Source organism: Gymnoscopelus braueri (assembly GCF_963280865.1).
Source record: "Gymnoscopelus braueri genome assembly, chromosome: 22".
NCBI classification, from domain to species: domain Eukaryota; kingdom Metazoa; phylum Chordata; class Actinopteri; order Myctophiformes; family Myctophidae; genus Gymnoscopelus; species Gymnoscopelus braueri.
Window position 1 is genome coordinate 10330035 of NC_137624.1, and position 27948 is coordinate 10357982.

At 41.1% G+C, this 27948-nt stretch overlaps 2 protein-coding genes across 2 annotated transcripts in view; both read left to right on the plus strand.

Moving 5' to 3' along the window:
* add1 (adducin 1 (alpha)) overlaps positions 1-27948 on the plus strand; it is a 232615-nt gene that overhangs the window by 46789 nt on the left and 157878 nt on the right. The gene's annotated exons all lie outside the window — the stretch shown is intronic.
* On the plus strand, positions 46-27942 carry nop14 (NOP14 nucleolar protein homolog (yeast)). Its single transcript, XM_080420045.1, has 19 exons — positions 46-194; positions 2296-2493; positions 3215-3349; positions 4232-4370; positions 5547-5701; positions 6273-6419; positions 8031-8153; positions 8792-8926; positions 15530-15905; positions 16619-16749; positions 17417-17502; positions 17885-18020; positions 18413-18514; positions 19222-19375; positions 20279-20438; positions 25035-25182; positions 25844-25962; positions 26062-26217; positions 26854-27942. Exons 2-19 carry the CDS (start codon positions 2296-2298, stop codon positions 26951-26953), a joined length of 2700 nt encoding a protein of 899 aa, XP_080276171.1. The 5' UTR covers positions 46-194; the 3' UTR covers positions 26954-27942.

A 27948-nucleotide genomic window follows, 5' to 3' on the forward strand; every position in this document is an offset into this window, starting at 1 on the left:
ACTCTCACGAGTCACGACTTGAGTCCCTCTTGTTGTGAACTTTAACCCAGCAGCTCCATGCACGCTGGATTCTACAACAACGTGGAAAGGAGAATAAATGATGGGTTTTAAAGGTTAATGTTGGGACATCGTTACTATTAGAGCTCTTCTACCGTCTGGATTGTAATTAGGAAACTTCTCAATAAAACCTCAAGGTAAGGCACCACACGCACACTCCATGTTTGGGATTTGTTTAGCCCTGGTCCAGAGCGTTAGTGAGTTCTACTACCGTGCAAGGTCCCCGTCTTAAAGTAAAAAAATAAACAAAACCACTTCGCTACTCACCGAAATAAAGGCTGTTTTGTGTTGTTGAAAGTCTATTCTCCAGGGTGGGAAGCCTCTCAGCACCCCACCTTCTCTGTATAATATAGCTCTGAATCTGATCTAGCTGTAGAATACAACTCTCGTAGACGTATTTATGATTCTGACGTTTTCAATCTACGAGAGTTGTACGGTTCACCCCCCCATGGACACAGGGACTTTCAGCACTATACCCCGTAGACACTCCAAACATGTACAAATTGAAAATAAAGGTGCTTACCCCCAAGCCCCAAATGTTAACTCTCGCTACGGGGTAGTAGTTTAATGTAATAATCCATATCTTTCAATAAAGAAGTGTTTTAATGCCGTCTGTGGCCGATTCTGTCGGAAGTTCCCAATGGGCGGTAGTGACGGGGCGCATCTGGTGAAACCCGGAATTACACTCAATGTAAACAGGAAGTAAACGAGGGTGAAAAAATGGCGTTCGGCCCACAGACGGCATTAAAACACTTCTTTATTGAAAGATATGGATTATTACATTAAACTACTACCCCGTAGCGAGAGTTAACATTTGGGGCGTGGGGGTAAGCACCTTATTTTCAATGTGTACATGTTTGGAGTGTCTGCGGGCTATAGTGCTGAAAGTCCCTGTGTCCATGGGGGGTGAACCCTACAACTCTCGTAGATTGAAAACTTCAGAATCATAAATACGTCTACGAGAGTTGTATTCTACAGCTAGCTCTGATCCATAGCCTAGAAGGAGTTCTTAAGGCTATGGGACTTTCGAGCCTTTGCGCTCGCACCACACAGGCTGCATTGCCTCTCGTCTGCAGTGAAAGCCAACTCTACTAAGTGGGAACACTCTGAGCCCCCCACCTCACGTCTAAAATACACTTTTTGGACAAAATGTTAAATATTTCACCGGAAAGGAAACATTATTTAGTTACTCCTCTGCGCCCTCTACAGTTCCGGGCAATGGAATTTTTCTAGTGACAAGATCTGTAGAGGGCGCAGCGGAGTAAATAACATAATGTCCGTCTGGTGGACATATTTAATTTTTTCTGCCCAAAAAGTGTATTATACAGAGAAGGTGGGGTCCTGAGAGGCTTCCCACCCTGGAGAATAGACCTTCAACAACACAAAACAGCCTTTGTTTCGATGAGTAGCGAAATAGTTACCTTTTTTTTTACTAAAGTTGGAGACCTCGCACGGTAGTGGAATTTTGAGTCCATAGGAATAGCAGCCGCTCCTAACAGAGCGTTAGAGAGAGAGCCAGAGCTAGCTGAGACACTGTCATGCTAGTAGTGAGATACATTTATTTAGTAACTGTAATCTCGAAAGTGATATTAATTAATGGTCATTAGCAAATTTTAGCTAATGCTGCAGAGACATAGTAGTAGATATCTGTGACTACTTTTCTGCTTTAATATTTCAATATTTTATTATTATTTTTATTCAGTGGTGGGAAAAGTACTTACATCTCTAGGGCTATTACATCTCTTACTTAAAAAGTAAGAGTAAAAGTCCGGAATTCAAAATGTATTTGAGTAAAAGTGCAAAAGTATTGGTATCAAAATGTACTTAAAGTACTCATTATGTAAAATGTCCCATTTCACAAGTTTTCAAATGTATGAAATGCGACGCATTGTGAGCTTGTAGATCTGCTATTTTCAAATGGCCGAAATGATTGACATGACTGAAGTGGTTACTGTATGTTTTATAGTAATAATCAAAATCTACAGAGTAACTAAAGTTGTTCTATAATAATTATATTGGAGTAAAAGTACTATATTTGCCTCTGAGATGTAGTAGAGTAGAAGTAGTATTGAAAATTAGAAATACTACAGTAAAGTAAAAACTACCTCAAAATTGTACTTAAGTACACTAGTACTTGAGTAAATATACTTAAGTTACTTTACACCACTGTTATTATTGTTATTGTTATTAGTATTATTATTGTTGTTATTATAATTGTATTATTATTATTATTGCTAGATGGGGAAGCCGCAGAATAAGCAGCAGAAAAAGAACCCGAGCCTCGCTGACAAGGTTCGTAAGACCAAGACCTCTACTCAGATCAAGAACAACCCGTTCGAGGTGAAAATCAACAGGAAGAAATTTGACATCTTGGGCAGAAAAACCAAGCATGATGTGGGTTTACCTGGTGTGTCTCGATCCAAAGCCATCAACAAGGTAAGAGCGTTCTTCCAAGTTCATTGTCTTATCAATCAATAAAACAAATTATTTGTGTAGACTCAGGGGTCCATTAATCCATCTGTGTAACCACTTTAGACATTATTATATACTTTGGCTATTCAAAAATAGCAGATATACAAGCTCATAGCGTGGCACCGAGTGCCGTGCTATGAGCTTGTAGATCTGCTATTTGTGTGCTACCCCTACCCTGCTATTTTTAAGCTCACTTTTAACCTGGTGTCCCTATTTGTATGCATGTCATTATAGGCGAAAAGTGTAAAAACAAAAACATAATGCAATTTTATCTCTTATTTTATACTTTGTTGTAGAACGATCTATAAGTCAAAAGTTAATTAACTGTTTCACCCGTAGTTCTAGAGAGGATGAATGACTGTCCCAATGATTATACCAATCACTACCCATCTGACCCCATTCCATGTGTTTGGGGAAAGATTATAGCTTGATCTCAATGAGGGTTCTGTCATGCACACTAAGATGTCGTTGCAACAGTGGTTATCAAAGAGGGATTTAAGATTTAAAAACGAATAACTTAATACGTTTTACCAGCTTTTTGGAAGTTAGTCCATCCTGTATGGGGTCTCACACTCACTTTAGTGGAATGTGTGCCATACAGTGTGTGAAACACACTGCGAAACCAGCTCAATCATGTGTGTGTACATGAGAGAATGAGACCCCGGATGTTTGTCATACTCCACAGAGAAAGGAGACCCTTCTGAAGGAATACCAATCCAAGAACAAGTCCAACAAATTCGTTGACAAAAGGTTTGGGGAGTATGATTCCAAGATGGAGCCGGAGGAGAAGATCCTACAGAGATTTGCCTTGGAGAGACAGGTGAGTCAAATCTACAGATGCTGAATCTGGCTATAATGTGTTGTGTGTGCACGAATGGAACGGACACTATGTTGATTGAAATTACACGTAGGGTGTACATTTGCTGCCCACTACCATGCAGACTAGGGGTTCTAATCCTCAGTCTAGCCTCCAACGAACACAATTAGGGCTGTCACAATTACAAATTTAAGTTGACGATTAATTGTCACTCAAATAATTGCGATTGACGATTTCATTGTGTTTTGGCATTGAACATGTGAATTAAAACTTCATTTCGGTTTGCCTTTTAGGCTGCGTAATCAAAAATTGCACACCTGGGGCAGATATGACATATAACTGAAATATACAAAGAAATTACTGACATATTTAATAATTTTCTAAATAGTAGAAATAGTTGATCTACAAGCTCACAGCATTGTAAGCTTGTAGATCAACTATTTCTACTATTTTTGGAAAATGTTTGAAAATGTATAAACATTTTTCAACATGGATACGGTTATGACGATTTGCGATTATCTCAAATAATTGCGATTAGGCGATTATGTTATAATTGTGACAGGCCTAAACACAATTGGCCGTGTCCTTGTTTGCGAAATGGGAAGCCCACATTATTTTCCTATCATGTCTCTTCCATCTTTGCCTGAGAGATTTTGAGTCCGTTGAACACATTTGGAGCCCTACCTGCCAATTAACCACAGGAACCCTAGTGTCCCTCTTCTGGGGGGCAAACATTCGTCGAAAATGGCCGATCTGCAAGCTCGCAACCCGTTGCACGCTTGTAGATCGTCTATTTTCCGCAGAAGATATCAGTGTAGACTGTAGAGTGACTCCAGTCAGCTTGGCGTAGGATTTTTAAATGGTTAATTGTCCAATGACTTTCAGCGCACCCACGAGAAGAAGGACATCTACAACCTGAATGAGGAGGAGGAGCTCACCCACTACGGCCAGTCGTTGGCAGAGATGGAGAAATTCACTCATGTAGGAGAGAGTGATGATGAAGAGGAGAGGGGCGCCTTGTCAGGTGTGTGCCCTCATAATCAAGAAGCTAATAGTAGTAGTAGTAATAATATATACACACAGACTTGATAATCTACAGTAGTTCCATATAATTCACAAGGTAGGTCTGCTATTGTTGCTTAAAAAATATTTTATTAATCAACCGATTTTTTATTAAATCGATAAATGATTAACTCTCTCAGTGCCAATGAAATAAAAAAATATGTTCATACTGTGCCAGCAATTTTTTTTTCCTCAAAGTAAAAAAAAAGTGCTTAGGAAGCGAGATACAGCCTTTTTCAGTTATAAGTTAAACAAGGAGTGGATGGAGCTGCAAATCTTCAGATAATGATAGCTTGGGTTCTGAAGATTTTTTTCCCAAAAAACAACGTTCTTGGCACTGAGGGCATTCCAAAAAAACTCTGGATATCTCGTTGTGTGGCACTGAGAGAGTTAACAGTTGCACCCCTAGTTCTCGCTCCCTTGAGTGGCTGAATGACTGTCCCAATGATTATACCAATCACTACCCATCTGACCCCATTCCATGTGTTTGGGTAAAGATTATAACTTGGATCGCAATGAGGGTTCTGTCATTCACACTTTGACATGTTGGACAGGCTACGCTCACATGAGAAGTTGTTTGAGTAACTAAAAGTATATTATTCATTAACTTCCCTAAGATATTGAGTCATAATATACCAACGCCTACTGAGCCTCCTATGTTTAATTTATACAGAATATCAGATCTACCAGCTAAGATGCTATGTTTGGTGCGTGATGCTGTCGTGAGTGCCGCGTCATGAGCTTGCAGTTCTGCTATTTTTGAAAAATCGTGAACATTTGTGCACATCTTTGAATATATATATATATTTTTTGTAGCATTTGTAACTCAAATCTTTGCTTCTGGGGGGTCCCTGGAACAAAATATTTGACAAATGTTCGCTTTAAAAATATACATTTAAAGATCTCAACAAACCTTGACGTTTTTTTCCCCAAAAATAGCAGATCTACAAGCTTGTAGCGCGGCACTCGGTGCCGCACTACGAGCTTGTATATCTGCTATTTTTGAATAGTCAAAGAAATCTAAAAATGACACAGATTCTTTCCCGGTCTAAATAGGTTAAAGACCGTACCTTCATGATTGCCATGTTTGTTTGTTTACAGTGACTGACTAACCTGACTACTTGTTTGTGTCCACCAGCTGAGCTGACTGCGTCCCACTTCGGGGGAGGGGGTGGTCTTCTGAGGAAGAAGACTCCAGGAGAGGAGGGGGAGGGGGGAGGAGGACGTCACCAAAACACCAAATCCAGACAAGAACTTATTGAAGAACTCATCCAGAAGTCCAAACAGGAGAAGGTTAGAACACATTCTCACGTCACCTCAATAATGCATAGGGCTGCAACTGACGTCTTCTTATCTTCCTAGTGATTAATATTCTATTGGTTACTTTGTCGATTAATCGAATCATTTCTTCCTTTTTCCTTACATGCCAATGAATCGACACGAGAGATATAATCTACAAAATCTATCGTCTGATTAACCATTATTCCCTATTTTATACTTAGTTGAAGAACGGTGTTGTGCAAAAATATACACTAGCAATTCATCGTATCGTGACGTATATCTGCAATTTCTCTGTATTTTTGCACAAATAAAAACATATTATATTATTAAAATCAGTGATTAAATCGATAGGCTGATTAACTGCTGCACTCCCAGATCTCTCTGCTTTGTGAGAGGACGAATGACTGTCCCAATGATTATACCAATCACTACCCATCTGACCCCATTCCATGTGTTTGGGGAAAGATTATAACGTGGATTTCAATGAGGGTTCTCTGTCATTCAATGGTGTTTTCATCAGCTAATTGAGAAGTTGTTCGAGTTCATATGAATGACAGTGTTTTATCGTCTTCCTTCCTTTCAGCGGGAGCGGCAGGCTCAGAAGGAGGAGGCTCATGAGTTGACGGAGAAGTTGGACCAGGACTGGAAGAGCATCCAGTCTTTGTTGGCACACAAGAACCCCTGCAAAGGAGGACCCACTCCCACTGACAGGTTCGAAGAGAAACCCAAGGTATTATGACCAGGTCTGGTTCGGGTTCGTAGTCGGACTATGGCTGCCCCCCAGTGTTGATTTTGACAGCAAACTTTGATTTAGTTTTAGTCATAGTCTTCTTAATACAATTCCATTTAGTTGTATTCATATTTTAGTCAACTGAAATGTTTTAGTTTTTGTCTAGTTTTAGTCGACTAAATATCATAAGATTTTAGTCGACTAAATCTACAGTTGATTTAGTCAACTAAAATGTATTCTGGCGGTGCCTTGATGGCGTCGTAATGGCTGATTTTACACTTGGTTGCATTCTGAAAATAGCCGATCTACAAGCTCACAACGCGTCGCAGTGCGACGCGTTGTAAGCTTGTAGATCTGCTATTTTCAGAGCGCAACACACGAGCGCAACCAAACATAAAATGACTTGTCTTTTAGTTCTACTGGATCTCTTCTCCACTAGTCCCTCACTAACATTTTAGTCTAGTCCCCCTGAAAATTGACAATTCAGTCGGAGACCCCTCAGTTGACTGAGATTCTTTGATTCAAGCACTTGTCTTGTTGTTGTTTTTGTCTGTTTATTTTCTTCCCGAAAGCATCACGTTAGTTTCATATGACTCTGCTGCACTTGACTATGTAACATCTAAATCAGCACTGAAATGCTTGCAAATGTACCGTTTTGTCAGAATTATTGAAATCAGTGATAACATCGATAGGCTGATTAACTGTTGCACTCCTAGATCTCTCTGCTTTGTGAGAGGACGAATGACTGTCCCAATGATTATACCAATCACTACCCATCTGACCCCATTCCATGTGTTTGGGGAAAGATTATAACGTGGATCTCAATGAGGGTTCTCTGTCATTCACAGTTAGTTAGTTTTATATGACTCTGCTGCACTTGACTATGTAACATGGTCTAAATCAAAACTGAAATGCTTGCATATTTTGTCAGAAGGTCTTATAAACCATTATATATGAAATGAATAGTCGAATATTCGCATTCAAATCCACAGTCTGCTTGTACAGCCCTATTGGGCACTATTGCCTTTAGGGCTGTCACGATTATGACATTTTACATGACGATTAATTGTCACACAAATAATTGTAATTAACGATTTCATCGTTTTTTTGTTGTTGAACACTAGAATGTATGAATAGAAATTACATTTCTGCTTGGCTTTTAGGAATTATAGTTGCACAGAGCAGATATGGCAAATAACCTAGAAATACAAAGAAATGACTGACATTTAATAATTTTATACGCTGGCTCCCGGGTTGCCAAATCATGTGCGCATATCCGCCCACGGGTATGGTCTAGTTTCCACTAATTTTGAAAATGTTTGAAAATGTATGAAGATTTTTCAACATGGAAACGATTATGCAAAATAATTGTGATTAGTTGATTATGTAATAATTGTGACGGGTCTAATTGCCTTACTCCTTCCATGAGCAGTTTTGTGTCCTAATTCATATCAAACTGGGGGTCCTTGAAAAAGATTTGAGAATCACTGCTGTGCCTAACCTCTCTATAATAATGTATTTTTGTTGTTGTTGGTGTTAAACTGGATCTGGATGGCTGTGCACCGGCAGGCTTCACATTGTTGTGGTTTTGTGTCCTCTCTGTCCTTCCAGTTGGATGAGTATGACATGAGGGTGAGGGAGCTGGCCTTTGAGATGAAGGCACAGCCGTCAGAGAAGCTGAAAACCCCGGAGGAAGTGGCCCTGGAGACCAAAGAGAGACTGCAGAGACTGGAGGTCTGTCAACACAACTGGCACTTTGTCTATAGAGAGTCACTGTATGGGGATGCACGATTGAAAGGTCAATATATCTGTATCGGTGATATCTGCCTTTATATCGGTATCGAACCATCCAAGTAATATATAGCGGTTGTAGCAGATATTTTATTTTATAATCTATTGAATGTGAAGCTGAAAACGCCTTTTACGATGATGAAGGCTTGCAGATTCAGTCTGTGTTTTCTAGGGAAGCTTTCAAAAGGGTCAACAAGTTGGAAAAATGTTATTTAGAAATACTACATTGAAGTTGTTTGACAAATGTGTGCATCAGTAGGCCTGATAAATCAGTTACTGTATAACAGGTGTAAGGTAAACCCTACTGGAAAGGTTTATTGCGATATCGTTATTGTAATTGGTCAATTTGACGATACAAATAATACAAAAAAAAAAATCACTCTCGTGCATCACATAATACTGTATATTCTGACAGTCCCAATGATTATACCAATCACTACCCATCTGACCCCATTCCATGTGTTTGGGGAAAGATTATAACTTGGATATCAATGAGGGTTCTGTCATTCAGACTATTTAAATACATTAGATTTTTTTGTGTCATAGTTAAATGTTGGTTTCTACGTGGTCCTTTTGCTTAGGCGGACCGTCAAAGGAGGATGCTGGGGGACGTGGTCCAGGACGGCACACAGAGTCGCACCCACATGTCTGCTGATGACCTCAACGATGGCTTCATCCTAGACAAGGAGGACAGGAAGACACTGGCCTATAATCAGGTAAGTGTTTTGTTTGTCAAAGCTGCAATACGTGACATTCATGAGCCAGAAATGTCTGCTGTTGGCTAAGCTGGAATATGAGCTTCGGGCAGTACTACTTGTCAACCAGTAGGTGTCCTATCGAAAATGGCGGTCTAAATGTCTCAATAGAAAAGTAAAGACACCACCGCCTCAAACCAGATGTACTAGTTGTATTGTACTAGAAATGTCCCGATACCATTTTTTCCTTCCCGATCCGATTCCGATACCACAACTTGCGTGTGGGCCGATACCGATACTGATGCAGATACCAGAGTGCTTAAAACAATTATAATAAGATATGATTGTTATAATTTTAACAGCTGTATACTAGTACTAACGACTAACCTTACATGATATGATTGCTGTCATCAGGTTAAACCCTTTGTAAAACATTAAATAATAAGAACATTCAGAGAATGAATGCCACAGAACTTTTTTATTTTATTATCCAACTTTTGAAAGACATTTCAAATGTAAACATTAAGTTTTAAGCTGTTTGTTTTGTTGTAACAGTTACAACAAACAGTAGTGCAATGGCATTTGTAACATTCAAAGTGAGCATCTACTCAGTAAACAAAAGAAATCTGTATCCATTTGCTTCAAACAAGTTGGCTACACATACTGTAGAACTTGGTACAGGAATACAGTTACTTAGTGCAACAATAGAGGTAACTGTAAGTTCACTTTGAACAAGTAGGCTACAGTACACTACACAATTGAAGTAGCTGTACAGGAATAAAGACATAAATACTCCCTGTTAAAGTGCAACTAAAAGTAAAATAAAATAAAAATCACAAACATTACAGGGTAAAAAGAAATAGCAGCAACTATGCTAACCCTACACTGTAAAAAACAAAAACCTTCACTTCAAGTAGGCTTACACATTGTGTGTATAAAGCAGTACTGCTCACAATTCCAAGAGCAATGGCAAGTTCTTCTTCAAGAAGATGATAATTTCTGCTCTCTCTCCATCTAGCCTGTTTCTCTTCGCGTCGATAATGTTTGAGGCTGCACTGAACAGTCTCTCGCTATCCACACTGGTACATGGAGCACAGAGAAATTTTGCAGCAGTGGCAGCCAGGGTGGGAAACTGTAGTTTGTTGTCTCTCCAGTATTGGAATGGGCTGTCTGAGCGTGGGATGGTTTGCTGTGACAAATACGTGTGTATTTGAACCTGGGAGCTTGTGCTGCTACTTGCCCCACCTACCTCCCCATGCTCCTGGAGGATTTCCTCAAATGCACTATTCAAGCCGCTCTTTCTGCCACTGCTGCTTGCCTCAGCCTGTGCTTCTATACGTGGGGCCTTCTGTGCTGGCTCTGCCTCTACCCCAGTTGTCCTCAAAGACTCAGACTGCTCCATCTTCTCCACCTCTTTGGTCAGTGCATCCTTTGCATGCTTGATGCTGTCTTCACTTGTGAAGTATCTGAAATTACAATAAGAGATACTAAGTGTCTAAACTAGAGGTGGGCATAGATTAATTTTTTTAATCTAGATTAATCTATCTGCAATCCTGGAGTTAATCTAGATTAATCTAGATTAAAATAGCTCATTTGAAGTCTGCCGAAGGCATTCAAAATATGTGTGTTCTACCCAAATAATGACCAGAAGTAAGTTCTTACTTTTTCTTTCCTCCTTACGTTTCTCAGGCCAGGTGGCCCATTACACCATGAGCCCATCTCCTGTTTCCAAAATGCATCACAGACTGTTTGAAAAAGCTGTCTTGCTATGATAATTGGTAATGAAATATCAAAATAATGTTCAATAAGATGTACTTGTGTTTAATAAATTGTTTTATTTATCTCAATCAGAACACAAATGTTACCAGTACAGTCACTCAGTAGCTATGTGACATGGCTTGACTCAATCAGTCCAATCTCTACTTCTCCTTCTTCCACCAGTCACTGAGGCAGACCAGCTTGTTCACATTGGCTGGTGACAAACTAGCCCTCTTCTTCTGTACAATATGGCCTGATAAAGAGAACAGTCTCTCGCATGGGACAGTTGAGGCAGGGGTCCCCAAGTACTTCAGGGCAATGTGGGCCAGCTTACCATACACAGCAGTGTGGTCTGACCACCACTTCAGTGGACACTGATCCAAGCTGGCACTTGGCTCTACCTTGTACCTCTCCACAGCATTTTGTACTGGTGTGTCGTCATCCGACTCCGACTCTGATCCCATCAGTAGAAGGGCTGTTTTCTTTTTAGGTGGCTCAGGGTTCTCCTCCCTCGGCGCCGGCGGCTGCAGAGCAGGTTCTTCTCCCTTCACCAACTCACTCAGTTTTACCCACACTGGCTCCCTCTCTGCTTTGGGCAGGCATTTGAGGTCCTTAAATCGTGGATCGACAGCAGTAGCCACCATTGATGAAAAAAAATATTTTTTTTTATTGATTGATGACAAAAAAAAAAGTAACTTTGCAAATCCAACCACCATATTTCTTCATGACTCATTCATCTATCCATTGATCAATCTACTGGCTTAACAGTCTATAATGGTCAGACAATACAGTTATTTTCTGGTCAGTCTCACATACCTTCAGCCATTCCAGGTTTAATTTCTCCCTCCGCTGGTTGAGGTCCTTGGTAAAGGCATTCTTGAATCGCACGATGTAAGCAGGATCATCATCTGAGATCTTCATTGTGTGCTGGAGGTGGCGCAGGGCAGGTAGAATCACAGAGCAGGATACATACTTTTCCCCACCAAGGAGCTCAGTGATGAACTTTTTTTAAGTTCTGAATCTCACACACACAGGCCCCTTTTCCACCGGGGTTGAACCGGTTCAGTTCTTTAAAAAATAGCAGATATACAAGCTCATAGCATGGCACTCTTATTGAACCCCGGTGGAAACACACACACACACACACACACACACACACACACACACACACACACACACACACACACACACACACACACACACACACACACACACACCCCTTTTAACTAAGATTACACGTTTTTAAGTTCTGACTTCTGAATCTATTACACATGTAAGGGCATGCATTTCTTAATTAAACACAAAGTGACTTTTAAAAGAAGTTGTATGCCAATTTAAGAACACGCTATCTTTGTAGACCATACCTGCATGGCTCCAGCAGTATCTCCAGCTTTGCCAACTTCTCATATTCAGCATCCGTTGGGAGGACCAGCTTGTGTTTATGCTGGGCCAGCGTTGCGTGCACTGGGACTCTGTTGCACCTCAAACGTTTGATCATCCCGAGGGTGGAATTCCAACGCGTTGGAACATCTTGCACGAGTGACTCTGCCTCTTGTTCATTGGATGCTTGCTGGACATTCAGCTCATCTGAGTTGGCCGGACTGTGTTTGAAATGTCCGACCACTTTTCGACACTTGGCCAGGACACCATCAAAACCACTATCCCGAAGTGACATTGTGTGTGTGTGTGTGTGTGTGTGTGTGTGTGTGTGTGTGTGTGTGTGTGTGTGTGTGTGTGTGTGTGTGTGTGTGTGTGTGTGTGTGTGTGTGTGTGTGTGTGTGTGTGTGTGTGTGTGTGTGTGTGTGTGTGTGTGTGTGTGTGTGTGTGTGTGTGTGTGTGTGTGTGTCGCGTGTGTGTGTGTGCGTAAATTACATAAACGTACCCAAGGCAAACGAGTGAAGTTCCCAGCTGACATCGATGAAGTGTACAGTAACGCCTAGGTAGTTATCGTTGCTGACCGATGTCCAATGGTCCCCAGTCAGTGCTACACACGCCACCCCGGCCAACTTCTCCTCTTTCACAGCTTTCTCTGTGGCGTGTTGGTCATGGATTCTCCTCATGATGGTTCGCCTCGCAGGTAATTTGTAACATGGGTCGCCTGTTGCCGCCCGGAGAAGAAGCTCGAGTCCATCATCTTCAACCACGCTGATGGGCCGGCAATTGATTGCAATCCACTGGGCTAGGAGGTTAGTTAGCTTGGCTGATAAAGCTGTGCTGACGGGCTTGCCTCGGTTGCACTCAAACATTGTAGTTTGACGAACACTTTTCCCCGGAGCAGCAGTGCTTGGCCCGGCGGCGGCAGCTTCCTTGCTAAGATCAATTGAATGCTTTTTGTTTAGGTGATATTTGAGACTCGAGGAACTCCTACAGTAAGCCATTTCAGCTTTGCACAAAGTGCAAATCACCTTGGTCTTGTCGAGGTTTCCATTGGGAAGCTTTTTGTAAATAAAATTGCCCTGAAGCAAACCCGGCTTCACACTGCTCACAGCGTCCTCCATTGTCACGCAGCTGATGTTTGATATGGTAATTTTTCACCCATGACCCTCTCGGACCTGTTCACGCCCCCCCCACACACACCCACACACACCCCCACACACACACACACAGTCACACACAGACACAGAGTAATTCGACCAGGTATACATCAGCTAATGTAATTGGCTCCCAGACCCAACTTTGAGAATAGATTAACGGCGGTAATTTTTTTATCGCGCGATAAGAGTCCGCCGTTAACTTAGCCCGGTAACGGCCCGGCCTTAGTCTAAACAAACAATAACCTCCTTCTAAGTTCATTTTGTTGTAATTATTTTTATTCTGTCCAGGAGGGGGCACTCCTCATTTGCTTTTGAAAATAGCTGATCTACAAGCTCACAACAAGCATTGTGAGCTTGTAGATCAGCTATTTTCAACAGATTACAAATGTTGACAAATGTTATCTTATGGGGGTTGCTGGCACAACATCTATTCAATGGCCAAATACATATCAATGTGGGGGTCCTTGACATGAAAATGTTTGAGAACCACTGGTATGGGGCATTATTATGAGTGTAATTAGATTTAAAATGCTTTGTTGCAATGGAGTTTGATTTCAGAATTCAGAACTTTATATACTTAGCTAGTATCTCTTGATGGTGACAAATAACTTAATGCAATATGATGCTGTTTAGCCATTACTCATAAATAAATATTAATATTAATAATAATTACATACATATTTAGACTATTACATTATTGTTAGACAATGGACATACCGGTCTTTGAAACGTGCATCCAAGAGAGTGGCAACTGCATACAAGGGCTCCTTTTCGACGTGTCCAAATCTTTTATTGACAGCCTCAAGGAGGGTGGTCTTCATCGTCTTTATACCCGTGTCCTCCGGGGTGTCTCGGGCAAGCACCCGTTGAGCGCGGTAACGGAGGGGATAACTTCAGCTGCAGTTGAGGTGGAGAAGCTAATCTGTTTGGTCAGTTCTTCAAATGGTGCCAGAACGATCGCGGTTTTCTCCAGCAAAGCCCATTGGTTGGCTGTGAGGGTCACTGGCAGTTCGTAGTCCGCTCCATATGATGAAATGGATCTCTTCTGCTCCAACATACTCTCGATCATATAGAACGTACTTTTCCACCTCGTTGCCACGTCTTGGTGCAGACGCTTGATGTCCATTTGAAGCTCTTTCTGGACCTCCGAAACGTGATGTAGCCAGTGGCGAGTGTTTGAAATGCCCAATAATTTTTCGAGCATTCGCCAGCGCATCTTTAACGCTCCTCTGTGACAGCAGTCCTTCATTCACCACGAGTTGGGTCGAATGGGCAAAACATCCCAAACTCGCCACTTTCATTTCCTCCATTGCTTTCTTCATATTGCTTGCGTTATCTCGCAAAACAACGTGAACTTTAGCCTTGATGATGTTCCATTTCACAAGCATCTCTTCCATTTTTTGGGCAATAGTGATGCCACTATGTGACCCAGGGAATTCACTTGCGTGCAGCACAACACTTTTAAGTGCGTATGTGGAGGTGTCCACCCAGTGTGCTGTTAAACTAATCATAGAAATTGGGCTCACGCCTGAGCTCCAAATATCGGTGGTAAAGCTTATAGCCTGTACATTATTTAGTTGATCTGCAACGTATTCCCTAACAGTATTAAACAGCTTTGGGAGGGAGGTTTCTGTTAGATAATGACGACTTGGTAAATTGTACCTTGGCTCCAAATGTTCGATTAAACGGCGAAATCCAATGTTTTCAACAACCTGAAGGGGCTGGTCATCTAGAACAATGAATTCTATCAGTTTCTGTGTAATCTGTGTTGCTTTTGGGCTATCTTTGGCAAGTTTCTCCCGTCGTTCAAATGAGGCTTCCAAACTTTGCTGCTGCGGTCCAGGATCCTTTCTTTTTTTTGTGTTCTCGAGGTAAACATCGTGCTCTTTTGCGTGATGTTTCTGCAAGTGCTTAATCAGGTTGCTGGTGTTAAATTTGGCAACCTTTGTGCCACCCCTCGGAACATCCTTCTTGCAGACTGTGCACTTAGCTGTTGTGCTGGTGGGGTTTTCTACTGTAAAATATTGCCAAATGGCTGACATTTTCAACTTTTAAACTCAAACTACACTCCAGTCTCCACTAGCAGCACCGGCGAGACCGCATCACTGGCGCAGCGTAGGCATCACTTGAACAAAAAAAAGGGGGAATCGGATCGGTGCATAGACTGGCGTACTCGCCGATTCCGATATGACCAAATAAGGACATATCGGCCACATTGCGGTATCGGGACATCTCTATATTGTACTAACATACACAGATTGGTTAAAATAACCTTTTATGCATTAAAATAAGTTTTGCATTGCAGCTTTAATCTCTTATTTGTCATTGGAAGGATGGAAAGTGGAACATAGAAGAAGAGTCGGGAGACAAGGAGGATGAAGATGATGATGGTGAGGAAGAGGAAGAGGAGGAGGAGGAGGGGGGATCAGAAGAAGGAGATGATGATGAAGAAGAGGTAGAAGAAGGAGATGATGAAGAAGCGGTAGAAGGAGATGATGAAGAAGAGGTAGAAAAAGAAGAAGGTGATGATGTTGATGAGGATGAGGAAGACAGTCACTCAGACCTGGACTCGGAGCAGGAGAGTGGAGGAGAAGAGGGGGAGAAGGAAGAGCCACAGAGTGATGTCACCCCCCAGAGGAGTCTGACCGAGGAGGAGAAGAAGAGCCAACAGGAGGCAGCCAAAGCAGAACTACCATACACCTTCAAAGGTACATTAAATATGATAACGTTGCTGTCGGGTGGAAACCTTATGTCCAAAGCCATTCCTTTTCATTTTCTTTTTTTTTAAAACATTTTTTTTAATGATTGTTTTAAAAACATTTTAAGATAGTGAAAATAGACGATCTATAAGCTAGATCGGCTACTTTCACTACTACTTTTGTGCGACACTCTTGGATGATGCAGTAAGGGCATTAATTTACAACGAAACATAAAAAGTGGAAATATGTAGAAGTTTCTGCCTGACAACAACTACCATGTACCTTCACGGGAACATTAAATATGATATATGACCTACCACAGTTGTTCTCAAACATTTTCACGTCAAGGACGCCCCAAATGTGTATGTACTTGGCTACGGACCCCCATCTGAAAATATGATATCAGATGGGGGCTTTCAGATGGGGGCTAAGTTTGGGCTTACCCAACCTTACCCAAATTTGGAGTCATATCATACGTCATAGAAATGTCACAGATGACTGACGTTACAGGCTGGCCACATGAAGTCTGAGATCCACACGGATCCCATGTTGATCCTGAGATCCACACAATTACGGACGTTTTCTTTTTGCAAACATAAATAGCAACTTTGTTGTTCTAAACACTACATGTAGACATGCATGTCCTTTTTTATAAAAGATTCCCTCTTTTGGTCTTGAAAAGAATATGCTGAACCCTTCCACTCTCCTCCTCCTCCTAATAGCTCCAGAGAACTTCAGTGAGTTGAAGGCTTTGCTCCATGGACACTCCCCTGACAACCAGCTCATCATACTGGCCAGGACGCAGAAGTGCAACCACCCCAGTCTGGCTGCGGGCAACAAGCTCAAGCTGCAGGTAATATGCATGTGTGTTCTCTAACATGCACATTAAGCCCATTAAGACCGGGAACGCATCTGTGTCATTTTCAGATTTCTTTGGCTATTAAAAAAATAGCAGATATACAAGCTCATAACTACAGTATGAGCTTGTAGATCTGCTATTTAAAAATAAATCTTGAAAATGTGTGCAAATCTTTGAATATATATATATTTTTTTAAAGTGAACATTTGTAACTCAAATCTTTGAACTAGCACAGATCGGAGTTAACCGCGCTATGAGCTTGTAGATCTGCTATTTTTGAATAGCCAAAGAAATCTGAAAATGACACAGATGCGTTCCCGGTCTTAATGGATTAAGCCTGTCACGTCTTATACGTCTGCATTTTGTTGTACAATATTAAACGTAAATGTTGCCATTTGATCAGATTTATCTTAAGCTAATTGTTCATCAGCAGTTACATTTAATACATAAACTGCACATTCCTCAATCACACTACAAATATACAACAACAACCTGACACAAAACAGGCAATAGAAATTGGGGGATAGAAAATGTATTTATTACTACTATTTAGTAGTTTGATTGTAATGTGAGGGTAGTGGATGTAATAAATTGTTGTGGGAACAACATGACTGAACGCTGTTGCATGAACTAATAAGATTTCCATCCGTGTCCCTGTCAGAAACTGGTTGGTTTCTTGTTGGAGTACGTGGGAGAACTGGCCACCAGGAATCCACCTGAGCTAATCACCATAGACAAGATCATACCGTGAGTTTCTTTCACTTCTCTCTATAGTCCGACTGATGCCAGATTTTCAGGGTCCAATCCCAATTTTGGAGAGTCCTTGACCACTCATTACAGATGAAAAAAACAATTCTAATCAGTGTAAGCCTGTAGATCAGCTGTTTTTTAAAACGTTTCAAAATGTCCACCTATAATGACATGCACAAAATAGGGACACCAGGTCAAAAAGGCTTAAAAATCATGACACACTGGCAGTGTAATTGCCGGCACTGATCTCGGCAAGAAACTCGAATAATGGCCGATAATATCAGTCTGGCTCTACTCCCTTCAACTACTCTTTCAACATTGTATTTATCAAAGTGTGACTCATCTCTCTATCCCTCGCTCCTCCCCTCCTTTCCTCTAGTCAGCTGTATACTCTGAGCCAGATGTTTCCGGATGCTTCCTGTCAGGCCATGCAGTCCATCCTAGCAGGAGGGGCTCAGACAATGGAGGAGACACTGAAGGTCAAAGGTCACGTTGCCTTCCCATCCCTAGACATGGTAGGAATTCCTTTCATGCCCTTTGATTAAGTTTCTCACACGATTTCTGTTGTTTTTATATTTATTGCTGTGTGAAGCGCTCTGTAAATCTGTGTGAAAAAGTGCAACACAAATGAGGTTAATTATTGTGAATCCAGACTCAAAATTACATGACACTTACTCTTTTATAGATCTGTTTACTAATATAAATTATACATACCCGCCTAATTATATCCATATGTGAGAAAGCATTGGTCGATTGGTTAATATGTGGGTTTCGCCAGGCCAGGATGTATCCTATTACAAAGAAATAAAATGCTCTCTCTGATCTCACTATAGTTTCCCACTTTTGACGTTTTCTTACTTTGTGTGATAACGTCTTTTTTTAAATTATTTTATACGTGTGTATTTAGGTGATCTACATGAAGGTGACGGCCCTGTTGTTCCCTACGTCAGACTTCAGACACCCGGTCACCACTCCTGCACTGCTGTACATCACTCAGGCTCTCAACAAGGTACAGATAGGGGGCTGTGTCACGATCGTGACATTTCACTCGACGATTAACGCACTCAATCCGGGAACGCATCTGTGTCACTTTAGATTTCTTTGGGCTATTCAAAAATAGCAGATATACAAGCTCATAGCGCGGCACTCGTGCCGCGCTATGAGCTTTGAGCTTTGTGCAAATCTTTGAATATATATTTTTTAAAGGAACTAAATATTTTACAAATGTTCGCTTTAAAAAATATATATTCAAAGATTTGCACAAATGTTTACGATTTCAAAAAAAATAGCAGATCTACAAGCTGAGCTTGTATATCTGCTGAAAATTACACAGATGTGTTCCCGGTCTTAACGGGTTAATTGTCACACAGATAATTGGATGTTGTTGTAGTCTGCAGGAGTCTGCAGTCCTGAGATAACCTTCTCATGATACAACATGCCATGTTTGTCTCTTTTATCTTTAATGAATCAATTGGTGTATAGTTTTGTTTTCTAGAACCTATTTAGCCACATAAATCATTCAGTCATGTATTAAAAAAAAGAAATAATTATTGCATCAAAAGTAATTATCACTGCAGTGCACCCCATTAAAACTCTGACAATCCATCAGATTTGAGTTTAATCAGTATTTATTTTGATCATGGGGAATGAATATTTATGGTTTCTTAAAAAATGCTCATGTTGCCCTTTTAATCTGTGTGTTCATTGTGCCCCTAGTGTCCAGTGAGGTCATTGCAGGATGTGACATCAGGTTTGGTGCTGTGCTGTTTGGCAGTAGAATACGTGTCCCTCTCCAAGCGCTTCCTGCCTGAGCTCATCAACTTCCTGTGTGGAACGCTACACCTGGCAGTGCCTGACAAGACCTCTATAGGTAAGCTACACACCAGAGATGCGCAGATCGCGGTTTTAGCCACGGATACCCGCATTTGGTGGATTTGGGTCATAAGAATTAATATGTTAATTAATGGCGGATGAAATAATGCGGAAAATATTAATGACATCCATCTATAATATTATAGCTTTTAAAAAGCGCGAAATCTCAGCGAGCATTTGTGGTAGGCTGTTTTTAAGTCATTTTTCATCAGGCACGAATTAGCAGCCTACTACATGTGCATTGTGTCGGTGGGGTCCTTCCAGGCAAATGACAACAGTGGACGCAAAGGCAGCTAATGTGAGAGTGAGAGAGAAACTTAACACATTCACTGCCAGGGGTTTTCTAAAACAGGCTGTAGCTTCTGCCAGCATTTTTAAGCATTCTGGCTAATCTTTCAAGAACCACAGAATATGTATCTCCAGTATGATTGATCCCCTGATGGTTGCTTATCACGGAGGGTTTCACTGTGCTTCCGTGAAAAAAAAATGAAAAAAAGTGAGAAGGTGATGGAAGACAGAGGGCTTGCTGTTACCATGGATACTTATACAGTCCGGTGAGCGTAACAGTGGTGAGCTTGTCCATCGGCTATTTTCCGCGAAGATATTTAATGTTGATCGAAAAACAGAAACTAGTATAAAGCCCTGAGAGACTTATGGGATGTGATTTCCCCCCCCCCCATATCGTCTGTGGGACGTGCCGCGCTATGAGCTTGTATATCTGCTATTTTTTTTAAATCTTGGTGCAAATCTTTGAATATATATATTTTTAAAGCCAACATTTGCAACTCAAATCTTTGCTTCGGGGGGTCCCTGGAACAAAACATTTTGAGATTGGGGGCCAAATACATATTTTGTTGTTGTTCCGGGAACCCCCTGAAATGCAAGGTTGTTGTGTTTTCAGGTTCTTCAGTGGTGCTACCATTCAGGCCATCAGGGAGGTCCAGTGAGCTGCTGGTGCTGTCAGACCTGCAGTCCTGTCAGAGCTGGAGCAAGAACCAGATGTCACTGTCAGCTCTGCAACACCTGGACCTCCAAAACGACACACTCAGAGACCATCACAGGTAACGACTAGAATTCGAGTGGCTTTTTTTGTTGTTGTAATAAATGGGGCCCCACCCTACACATTTTGGAAGCCAATTACATCCATCCCTTGGTGTGTTCTAGGTTTTTTCGTAGGGTATTCGATAATTATTCCCTGCAGGACATGCGCGATACGCTAGCACGTTTTCAATGGATGAAATGGTTATTAGACTGTATACACTTTTCCCCCCAAAAATCGGCACTGTATACGGCGTATACAGCGTAACACGGTAGAACACACCACTGATGCAAACAGCATGGAATATCAAAACTCTGTGTGACGCTCATTGTCACGTGTCTCCCATGACCATTTGTACCTAAAAAAAGAAAATCATGTTTTTGCGACAAACACTGACATTTGTAGCATTTATGGTCCCACCACTAAGTGTAAAGAGCAAAACACAGCATTCCCTTAAACAGTTGTTGGATGTAAATTTGTTGGACTAAAATTCAGATTTTGTCGTGTATTCCGTTGCCAGAAAACATTCTTTGAAAATATGCATATCTGACATCACTAATACGTTCATTAAAGTGGGGCAGGGAAAGGACAGGGTGCAGTGTACTTCAATGATTGCTGCCTCTGTAAAGGTATTGAAGACAAAGCTACGCCTGTACTGTTAAAGGGATACTTCACTTTAGGGCCGGGGACACATTTAAAAATAAATGAAAAAAGTTATGGAAAATTCATGGCCCCCTCACGCATTAGAGTGTCCTACTAATGTGTGAGGGGGCCATGAATTTTCCATAACTTTTTTCATTTATTTTTAATATTTTTTTTAAATGTGTCCCCGGCCCGAGAGTGAAGTATCCCTTTAACTCCTTGTACAATCTCAGTACATTATGTACAAACTAAATGTGTGTGTTGTTGGATACAGTGCTGTGACGGAGCGGCCAGCATGCTTTCACACGACAGCTGGTGTGTGGGCAAGGTTCTAGCATCACACACTGACACAACTCTATAAACAGGCCTCAGGCAACCACTTATGTAGGGCTGTCTGTCACCACCATGACATTTTACTTGATGATTAATTGTCATACTAGTAATGGCGATTAAGAATTTAATTGTGGTGTTGGCATTGAACATTGGAACATATATTTCTTTTAGCCTTCGTAAACAAAAATCACACAAGACAAATATACAAAGAAATGACCCACATTATAATAAACCCATATATTTTTTTCACCTGAAGACAGAGTGCCTCAGTATTTTTTCCTTAGTCTGCATCACCACAAGCAGAACTTTGGTTTCCTTTGCTTCTATTCCTATACCTGTTCCACTGAAGAGCACCTGTTTTGAGCCACTGTGATTGAACCCAGGCAGTGCCTCCTTTTCTTCTATTTTGAACCATTTATACTTTAAAAAAAAGAAATGTATAGTGGAATTAGTAAGCTATGTCAAACTTCTACAAATTTTCATTTGAAGGGAATATCTCTCACCTGCCAGTTGTCCAGCTTACTACTATAATATTGTCACCGTTGAGTGGAAACCTTTATATGTCCAAAAAGGGTGTTCCAAAGGATCCAATGTAGCTTTTATTTAGTCACAAGCTCTTGTTAGCACTTTTCATTGGTGAAATATTTATAAATCTCACAGACAGAATGAACCACTTCCACTTTAAAAAAATCAACAAGCTGCTCTTGATTAACTCTTGTGCGAAGTAAGGCATTCATTTACAAAAAAAACCCACAAGCTGAAATATGGAGATACAAGGTTTCTGCCCAACAGCAACGATAGGTATCTGTATCACTCGGCAGCAGAAAGTGATGCCACAACAAGTGAAAGTTCTGCTTTTACACGGACCAGTGGATTCATCTCTAAAGAGAGAACTGCGCATATTTGTGGGGCAGATTCACCAGCGGTGCAGCCAAAGAGGCACATGTCACAGAACAAGTCGACTGTGAAGCTGCTGGAAAAGTTTAAGACATTCAAAACTCCATGAATATGAAAGTAAAGCAAAGGTATAATAGATGAAGTGGAAATAATGTTTTTTTTCAGTGTGCAGCTTGAATGAATACAAAATGTGCTCCAATTTATTCAGATTCAACTTAAAGGAGAAATCCGGACATTTTAAGTGTTATCTTTGATGTGTCGTTACTCACTCACCGAGGTAGGAAGTGGCGTTGAGTTTTTACAGCGATTCCCCTGTCTGTGAGTCTGGTCGACCCCCACCATTGGCATAGTGGGAGGCGCGTGTCTAAGTGAAAATCGCCTAATTCTACAGCTCCAAACTTCTTTTTTTTCCCACAAATCCTCCTCATGGTGTCTGATACTTTCACACGCACTGTTTATCACTCGCGAGATTTCCACTGCGCTCTCGGGAAATCTCGCGAGACGCGAGATTTCACGCGAGAGGAAAACATTCACGTTGCTGACCATGAACGCCAGCTCGTGAGTGATAAACAGTGCGTGTGAAAGTATCAGGAGACACCATGAGGAGGATTTGTGGGGAAAAAAAGAAGTTTGGAGCTGTAGAATTAGGCGATTTTCACTTAGACATGCGCCTCCCACTATGCCAATGTTGGGGGTCGACCAGACTCACAGACAGGGGAATCGCTGGAAAAACTCAACGCCACTTCCTACCTCGGTGAGTGAGTAACGACACATCAAAGATAACACTTAAAATGTCCGGATTTCTCCTTTAACACATTTACCGTAAATTTCGGACTATAAGCCACGACTTTTTCCAATTTTTCGACCCTGCGGCTTATATAACGGTGCGGCTTATCTATGGATTTTTACAGCTAACGGCCACTAGGGGACCTCCTAAATCTATGGATTTTACACCCGCGGCTTATAGTCCAGTGCGGCTTATATATGTACAAATCATTCAATTTAGCTGCTGCGGCTTATATTCAGGTGCGGCTTATAGTGCGAAAATTACGGTAGTTAAAACAGGGTACATCTAGTGCTGGCATTCTTACTGTTTACGCTGCGCTGTTTAGGGCTGTAGACGCCACGACGAGGACGCGGATGTAAACAAAGGGTGCCTGCACGATGGTCGAGGGTCCCGACTATCGCCTGGAACAATAATATTTCTAACGCGATCCGCCATTGCAGAGTGATCGCCCATCGAAAATGGCTTGTTTCCACCACGGTAGAGAGATGAAGCTTTTTCTCAAGGAGTTATAATGGGAGTGGACGCGAGGTAGTTTTTTTTGGCACGGATCCACATCCGTCTTCTCAATTTTAGAGACTCCGTGAATCATTCCAAAGTTGCGTTAGAGCGCCCCGTGTGGAAAAATAAATAAATCTCCTCCCGTAGCTCTACGGTTATGGCACTCAACGGGTGTATTTGCACAACCGTAGATCTCTGGTTTTGGCACTCAATTTGTTAACTCATTCACTGCCAGAACTTTTTTTTTTTTGCGTTTGCCCACTGCCAGAGATTTTTCATTGAAAAAAAAAGTACTCAGGAGCCGAGATACAAAATGTTTAAGTTTTAAGTTAACAAGGAAGTGGATGGGAGTCTAGATCTTCGAAAAATCATATCTCCTTGGTCTTTGGGTCAAATAAAAAAATAGAAAAAAAATGTATTTTTTTTTTCATTAAAAATCGTTTTAGTCGTTCTTGGCAGACAGGGCTTAAGGGACAGAAGTCGTTTTAGTCGTTCTAGGCAGGGAGTTAATTGTCACATCACAGGTTTACACGTGTAAAAAAAAGAGGGTGAAATTCTTTGTTGTACAAGCTCCCATAATTAGCGGTCAAAGGGTAAAGAATAGAGAAAGAAAAAAACAAGGAAAACACGTCGCAATTCCAGTATACCTAAAGAAGGCCGGAGAGGCCAAAACGTTTTTTTTTTTACCGCTCTGTTAATAAATTATTTTAGGAGCATTAAGACGGTGTGCAGACCTTGTCTTTTTCTTTACAATGTCAAATGTAAACATAAGGTACATGGTTAAAAATGCCTTGCGCGTATAGTCTCCTGTGCAGGTGAGACCTCACTTAGCAGATAGGCAGTGTATACATAAGTCACAGTACACAAACGTGTATATACTGTACTGTATATACACAAAAGAAAATGTACATGCGAGTTGTTAGTGACTGAAACACGCAGAGCTGATTAGATAAAATTTGTTCTTGCGTGCTCGCGTGTGCTTAAGGTAAGAAGTGTCGCATCTCCCGGGGTCCAAACACACCAGGAGTCACACGCGTGTGTTCATGAAATCAATGATTAGGTGACGTTACCCACCACCACAATACGATCATGTAACCTCAAGTACATGTTTGTCTCAAACTAGACAGATGCTTTCTTTGCTGTCATGATGAATACATTCTTCCCAAAGTCCTTTCTTTGCATTCTTGCTATTGAGAAACTGCCAATATCTGTGTTCATCTATTCAAGGAAGCGACTTTATTCACCAACTTGTGAGTGTCATTAACTCTGGTGGCAGTTAACAATGCTCATGTTCATGTTCAATAGTTGCAAACAGATACATTCAGTTAATCATGCTCATTGAGACATTAATGAACCGCACCAGTTACCAACAATATTTTCCTGCTTTCTAATTTAATTTGTGAAATGTCTGATGCTTGAGACGGCAATTAAATATAAAACGTTGTTGATGACTCTCTGCAGGTTGACTTGTCTGTCCACCTGCCTGGACCTGTTGAAGCGCTCCTGCCTGCTCTACAAAGATCTGGTTTCATTTTCACACATCTTCCAGCCATTTGGAACGCTACTTTCAAAACATCTTCCTGTCAAAACGTACCCAAAACTTTTACAGGTTGGTGCAAAAGTCTCAGGAGGAATGACAAGAAAATAACTGATTACTGGGGCAGTGTAAAAGTGAAGTGTAAAAGCCGAAACGACCACTTCACCCAATATGGTACCATTTCTGTCTCTCAGTGGCTGTGTACAGTTCAGAAACCTGCCTACCAGTGACCTCATCGACGGGGATTGCGAGCTAATAGAAACTACAGCCTTTCACTTCCTGGGAAGCCATTGTTATTTGTAATAATAATGCATAAAGATTTGAAATGGCCGAACCTGGCTACCGATGATGTCACTGGTAGGCAGGTGTCTGAACTGTCCACAGCCCTCCTCTGAGACATGGACCGAGTGGACAGAAAGGGTACCATCTTATAATGAGCATTAGTGAGGACCAATTATATGAAGATACAGTTGAAAATGGGTGATGTGGTCCTTTTTTATTTTACCAGATTTATGACCAACTGCAACCACTGCAGATGTGTTAGTTGTATTATATATTATCATACTCTACCATACAGATTGGTTAAAATATGTATTTTTAAATGGACTGGCGCTTTACTTTATACTCCATTGTACAATGGCGTCACCAATGTGCAACGCTAGATAGTTTTTTCTTGGCATGAGACAAAGTATAAATCAGGCTATAGTTTGACGTTGTTCTTCTCGTTTCCCAGGAGCTTCACACGGAGATCTTAGAGAGCATCAACGGCGCTCCCAGCATGCTCAGACCTCTGGTGTTTGAGAAGAAGAAGCCCATTCCATTGAGGATGTTCACGCCAAAGATTGTGGAAATGTAAGTAGACCAGAGTCCTACTTCTGAAGCTCATTGAACCTGAACTAGACTTGAATATCTCTGAATATCTCTCTCTCTTCTGCATGTTTTCGTCAACAGTTTGGACTACGGGAAGAAGAAAGGCAGCAACCGAGAGGAGAGGGAGAGAGAAAAGCTGAAGCACAAGTACAAGAAAGAGTTCAAGGGAGCTCTGAGAGAGGTCCGGAAGGATTCGCGCTTCCTGGCTCGAGAGAAACACAACGAGATAATGAGCAGGTGTGAATGAAACTCAATACCGCAATCTGAAAGGAGAGACAAAGATCTGAACACCAATTTAACCCATTAAGACCTGAGGTTCCGATTCTACAAAATGTCTTCTAAATCCTAACAGTTTTTTTGATGTTGCTATGTCAGTGGTTCTCAAACTTTTTCATGTCAAGGACCCCAAAATGTATATGTATTTGGCCGCGGACCCCCATCAAAATATTTTGTTCCAGGGACCCCCAGAAGCAAAGATTTGAGTTACGAATGTTCGCTTTAAAAATATATACGGTATATTCAAAGATTTGCGCACATTTTCTCGATTTAAAAAAAATAGCAGATCTACAAGCTCATAGCGCGGCACTCGGTGCCGCGCTATGAGCTTGTAGATCTGCTATTTTTGAATAGCCAAAGTGTAAAATAATCACCGATTATTGGTGAAAACTTTCAAAAAGCTTGTCGAATGTCAGAAATAGTGAAACATATGTTCACCATTTCTCGTACAACAAAGCATATAGGGTTTAAGTGGTGAAAGATTTTTGTTTCTTTGTTTGTCCACAGCAAAAGCGTGTGAATTTTGCTTTTGTAGGATGTATAAACCAGATTTTCTAACCGCTTTCAAATCCTTTTTTTTGTTTTTGTGTGTATCAGGGATGCAGAGAGGAAGAGGAAGGTGAAGGAGCTGTTTGGCAGTCTGGCCACTCAGGAGGGAGAGTGGAAAGCTCTGAAGAGGAGGAAGAACAGAAAGTGAAAGCCGCTTCTCTGCACGCTTTACTGACTGTCAGGTTGGCGTCCATCAGACTGTGCAGACGTTTTGTTTGCAGGTGCAACCTGAGCCGCTGGGAACTGTTACCTTTTTCTACAGACAGAAGAACAAATACAACTTCCCTGCTGTAACATTCGACATAACTGTTCAGGATTTGTTTTTCGTTCTTTTTCTTTCAGTGTGGACATGTTTTTCTTTGTTTCTGCAAATAGGAACGCGTTCATTGTTAAATGATGTTATTCCACCTGCTTTTTAATCAGTTGTCCGATGCCTTGGGCACATTTAGTAACTATCCGAGTGGATCAGATTTAGAATTTTGGGTGGTTCGAAACAAAAAAACTGCATTGGGATTACTTTGATACTCTACCAAACAATAGCCATACTGGATTATAAACAGAAGTATTCAATTAATTAGAACAAGTACAAATGTTCTATATTCAAATATATTTGCTTGTGAAGGGACAAGATCTACACAGCTAAATTTAACCCATTTAGACCTGAGGCCGATTCTAAAAACACCTTCTAAATCCTGTTTTCTGAAAAACTTCAAATATTTATTCAAAAATTAGCAAAAAAATATGTTGCTATATACTGTACATAGCAATAACAACCCCAAAAGGGGTTCCCGTCTTAAAAGGTATAGTTACAAATAGGGGTTCCCGCCCTAAATGGGATAAGGGACTAATACAGTACCCTCAGGGTTTTTCTCAAAGCCCTGCTAAAAGCCAATATAGAAAAAAGTTATTAGAGAGAGAACAAAGTGTTCAACCATAGATGGGTACAGGAGAGAGACATTTTATAGCCTAAGTTTGAATTACATCATTTATAGAATTATCTCAGCAAACATGTCAATAAGAAATATAAGTTTGATTAACCGAACAATATTAGCACCCAAAATCCATATCTGATACTCTGATGGGGATTAAAAGTTTTGAACTCTTGGGCTCTAGGTGATTAAATGCATTTGCCTGTCACCAGTT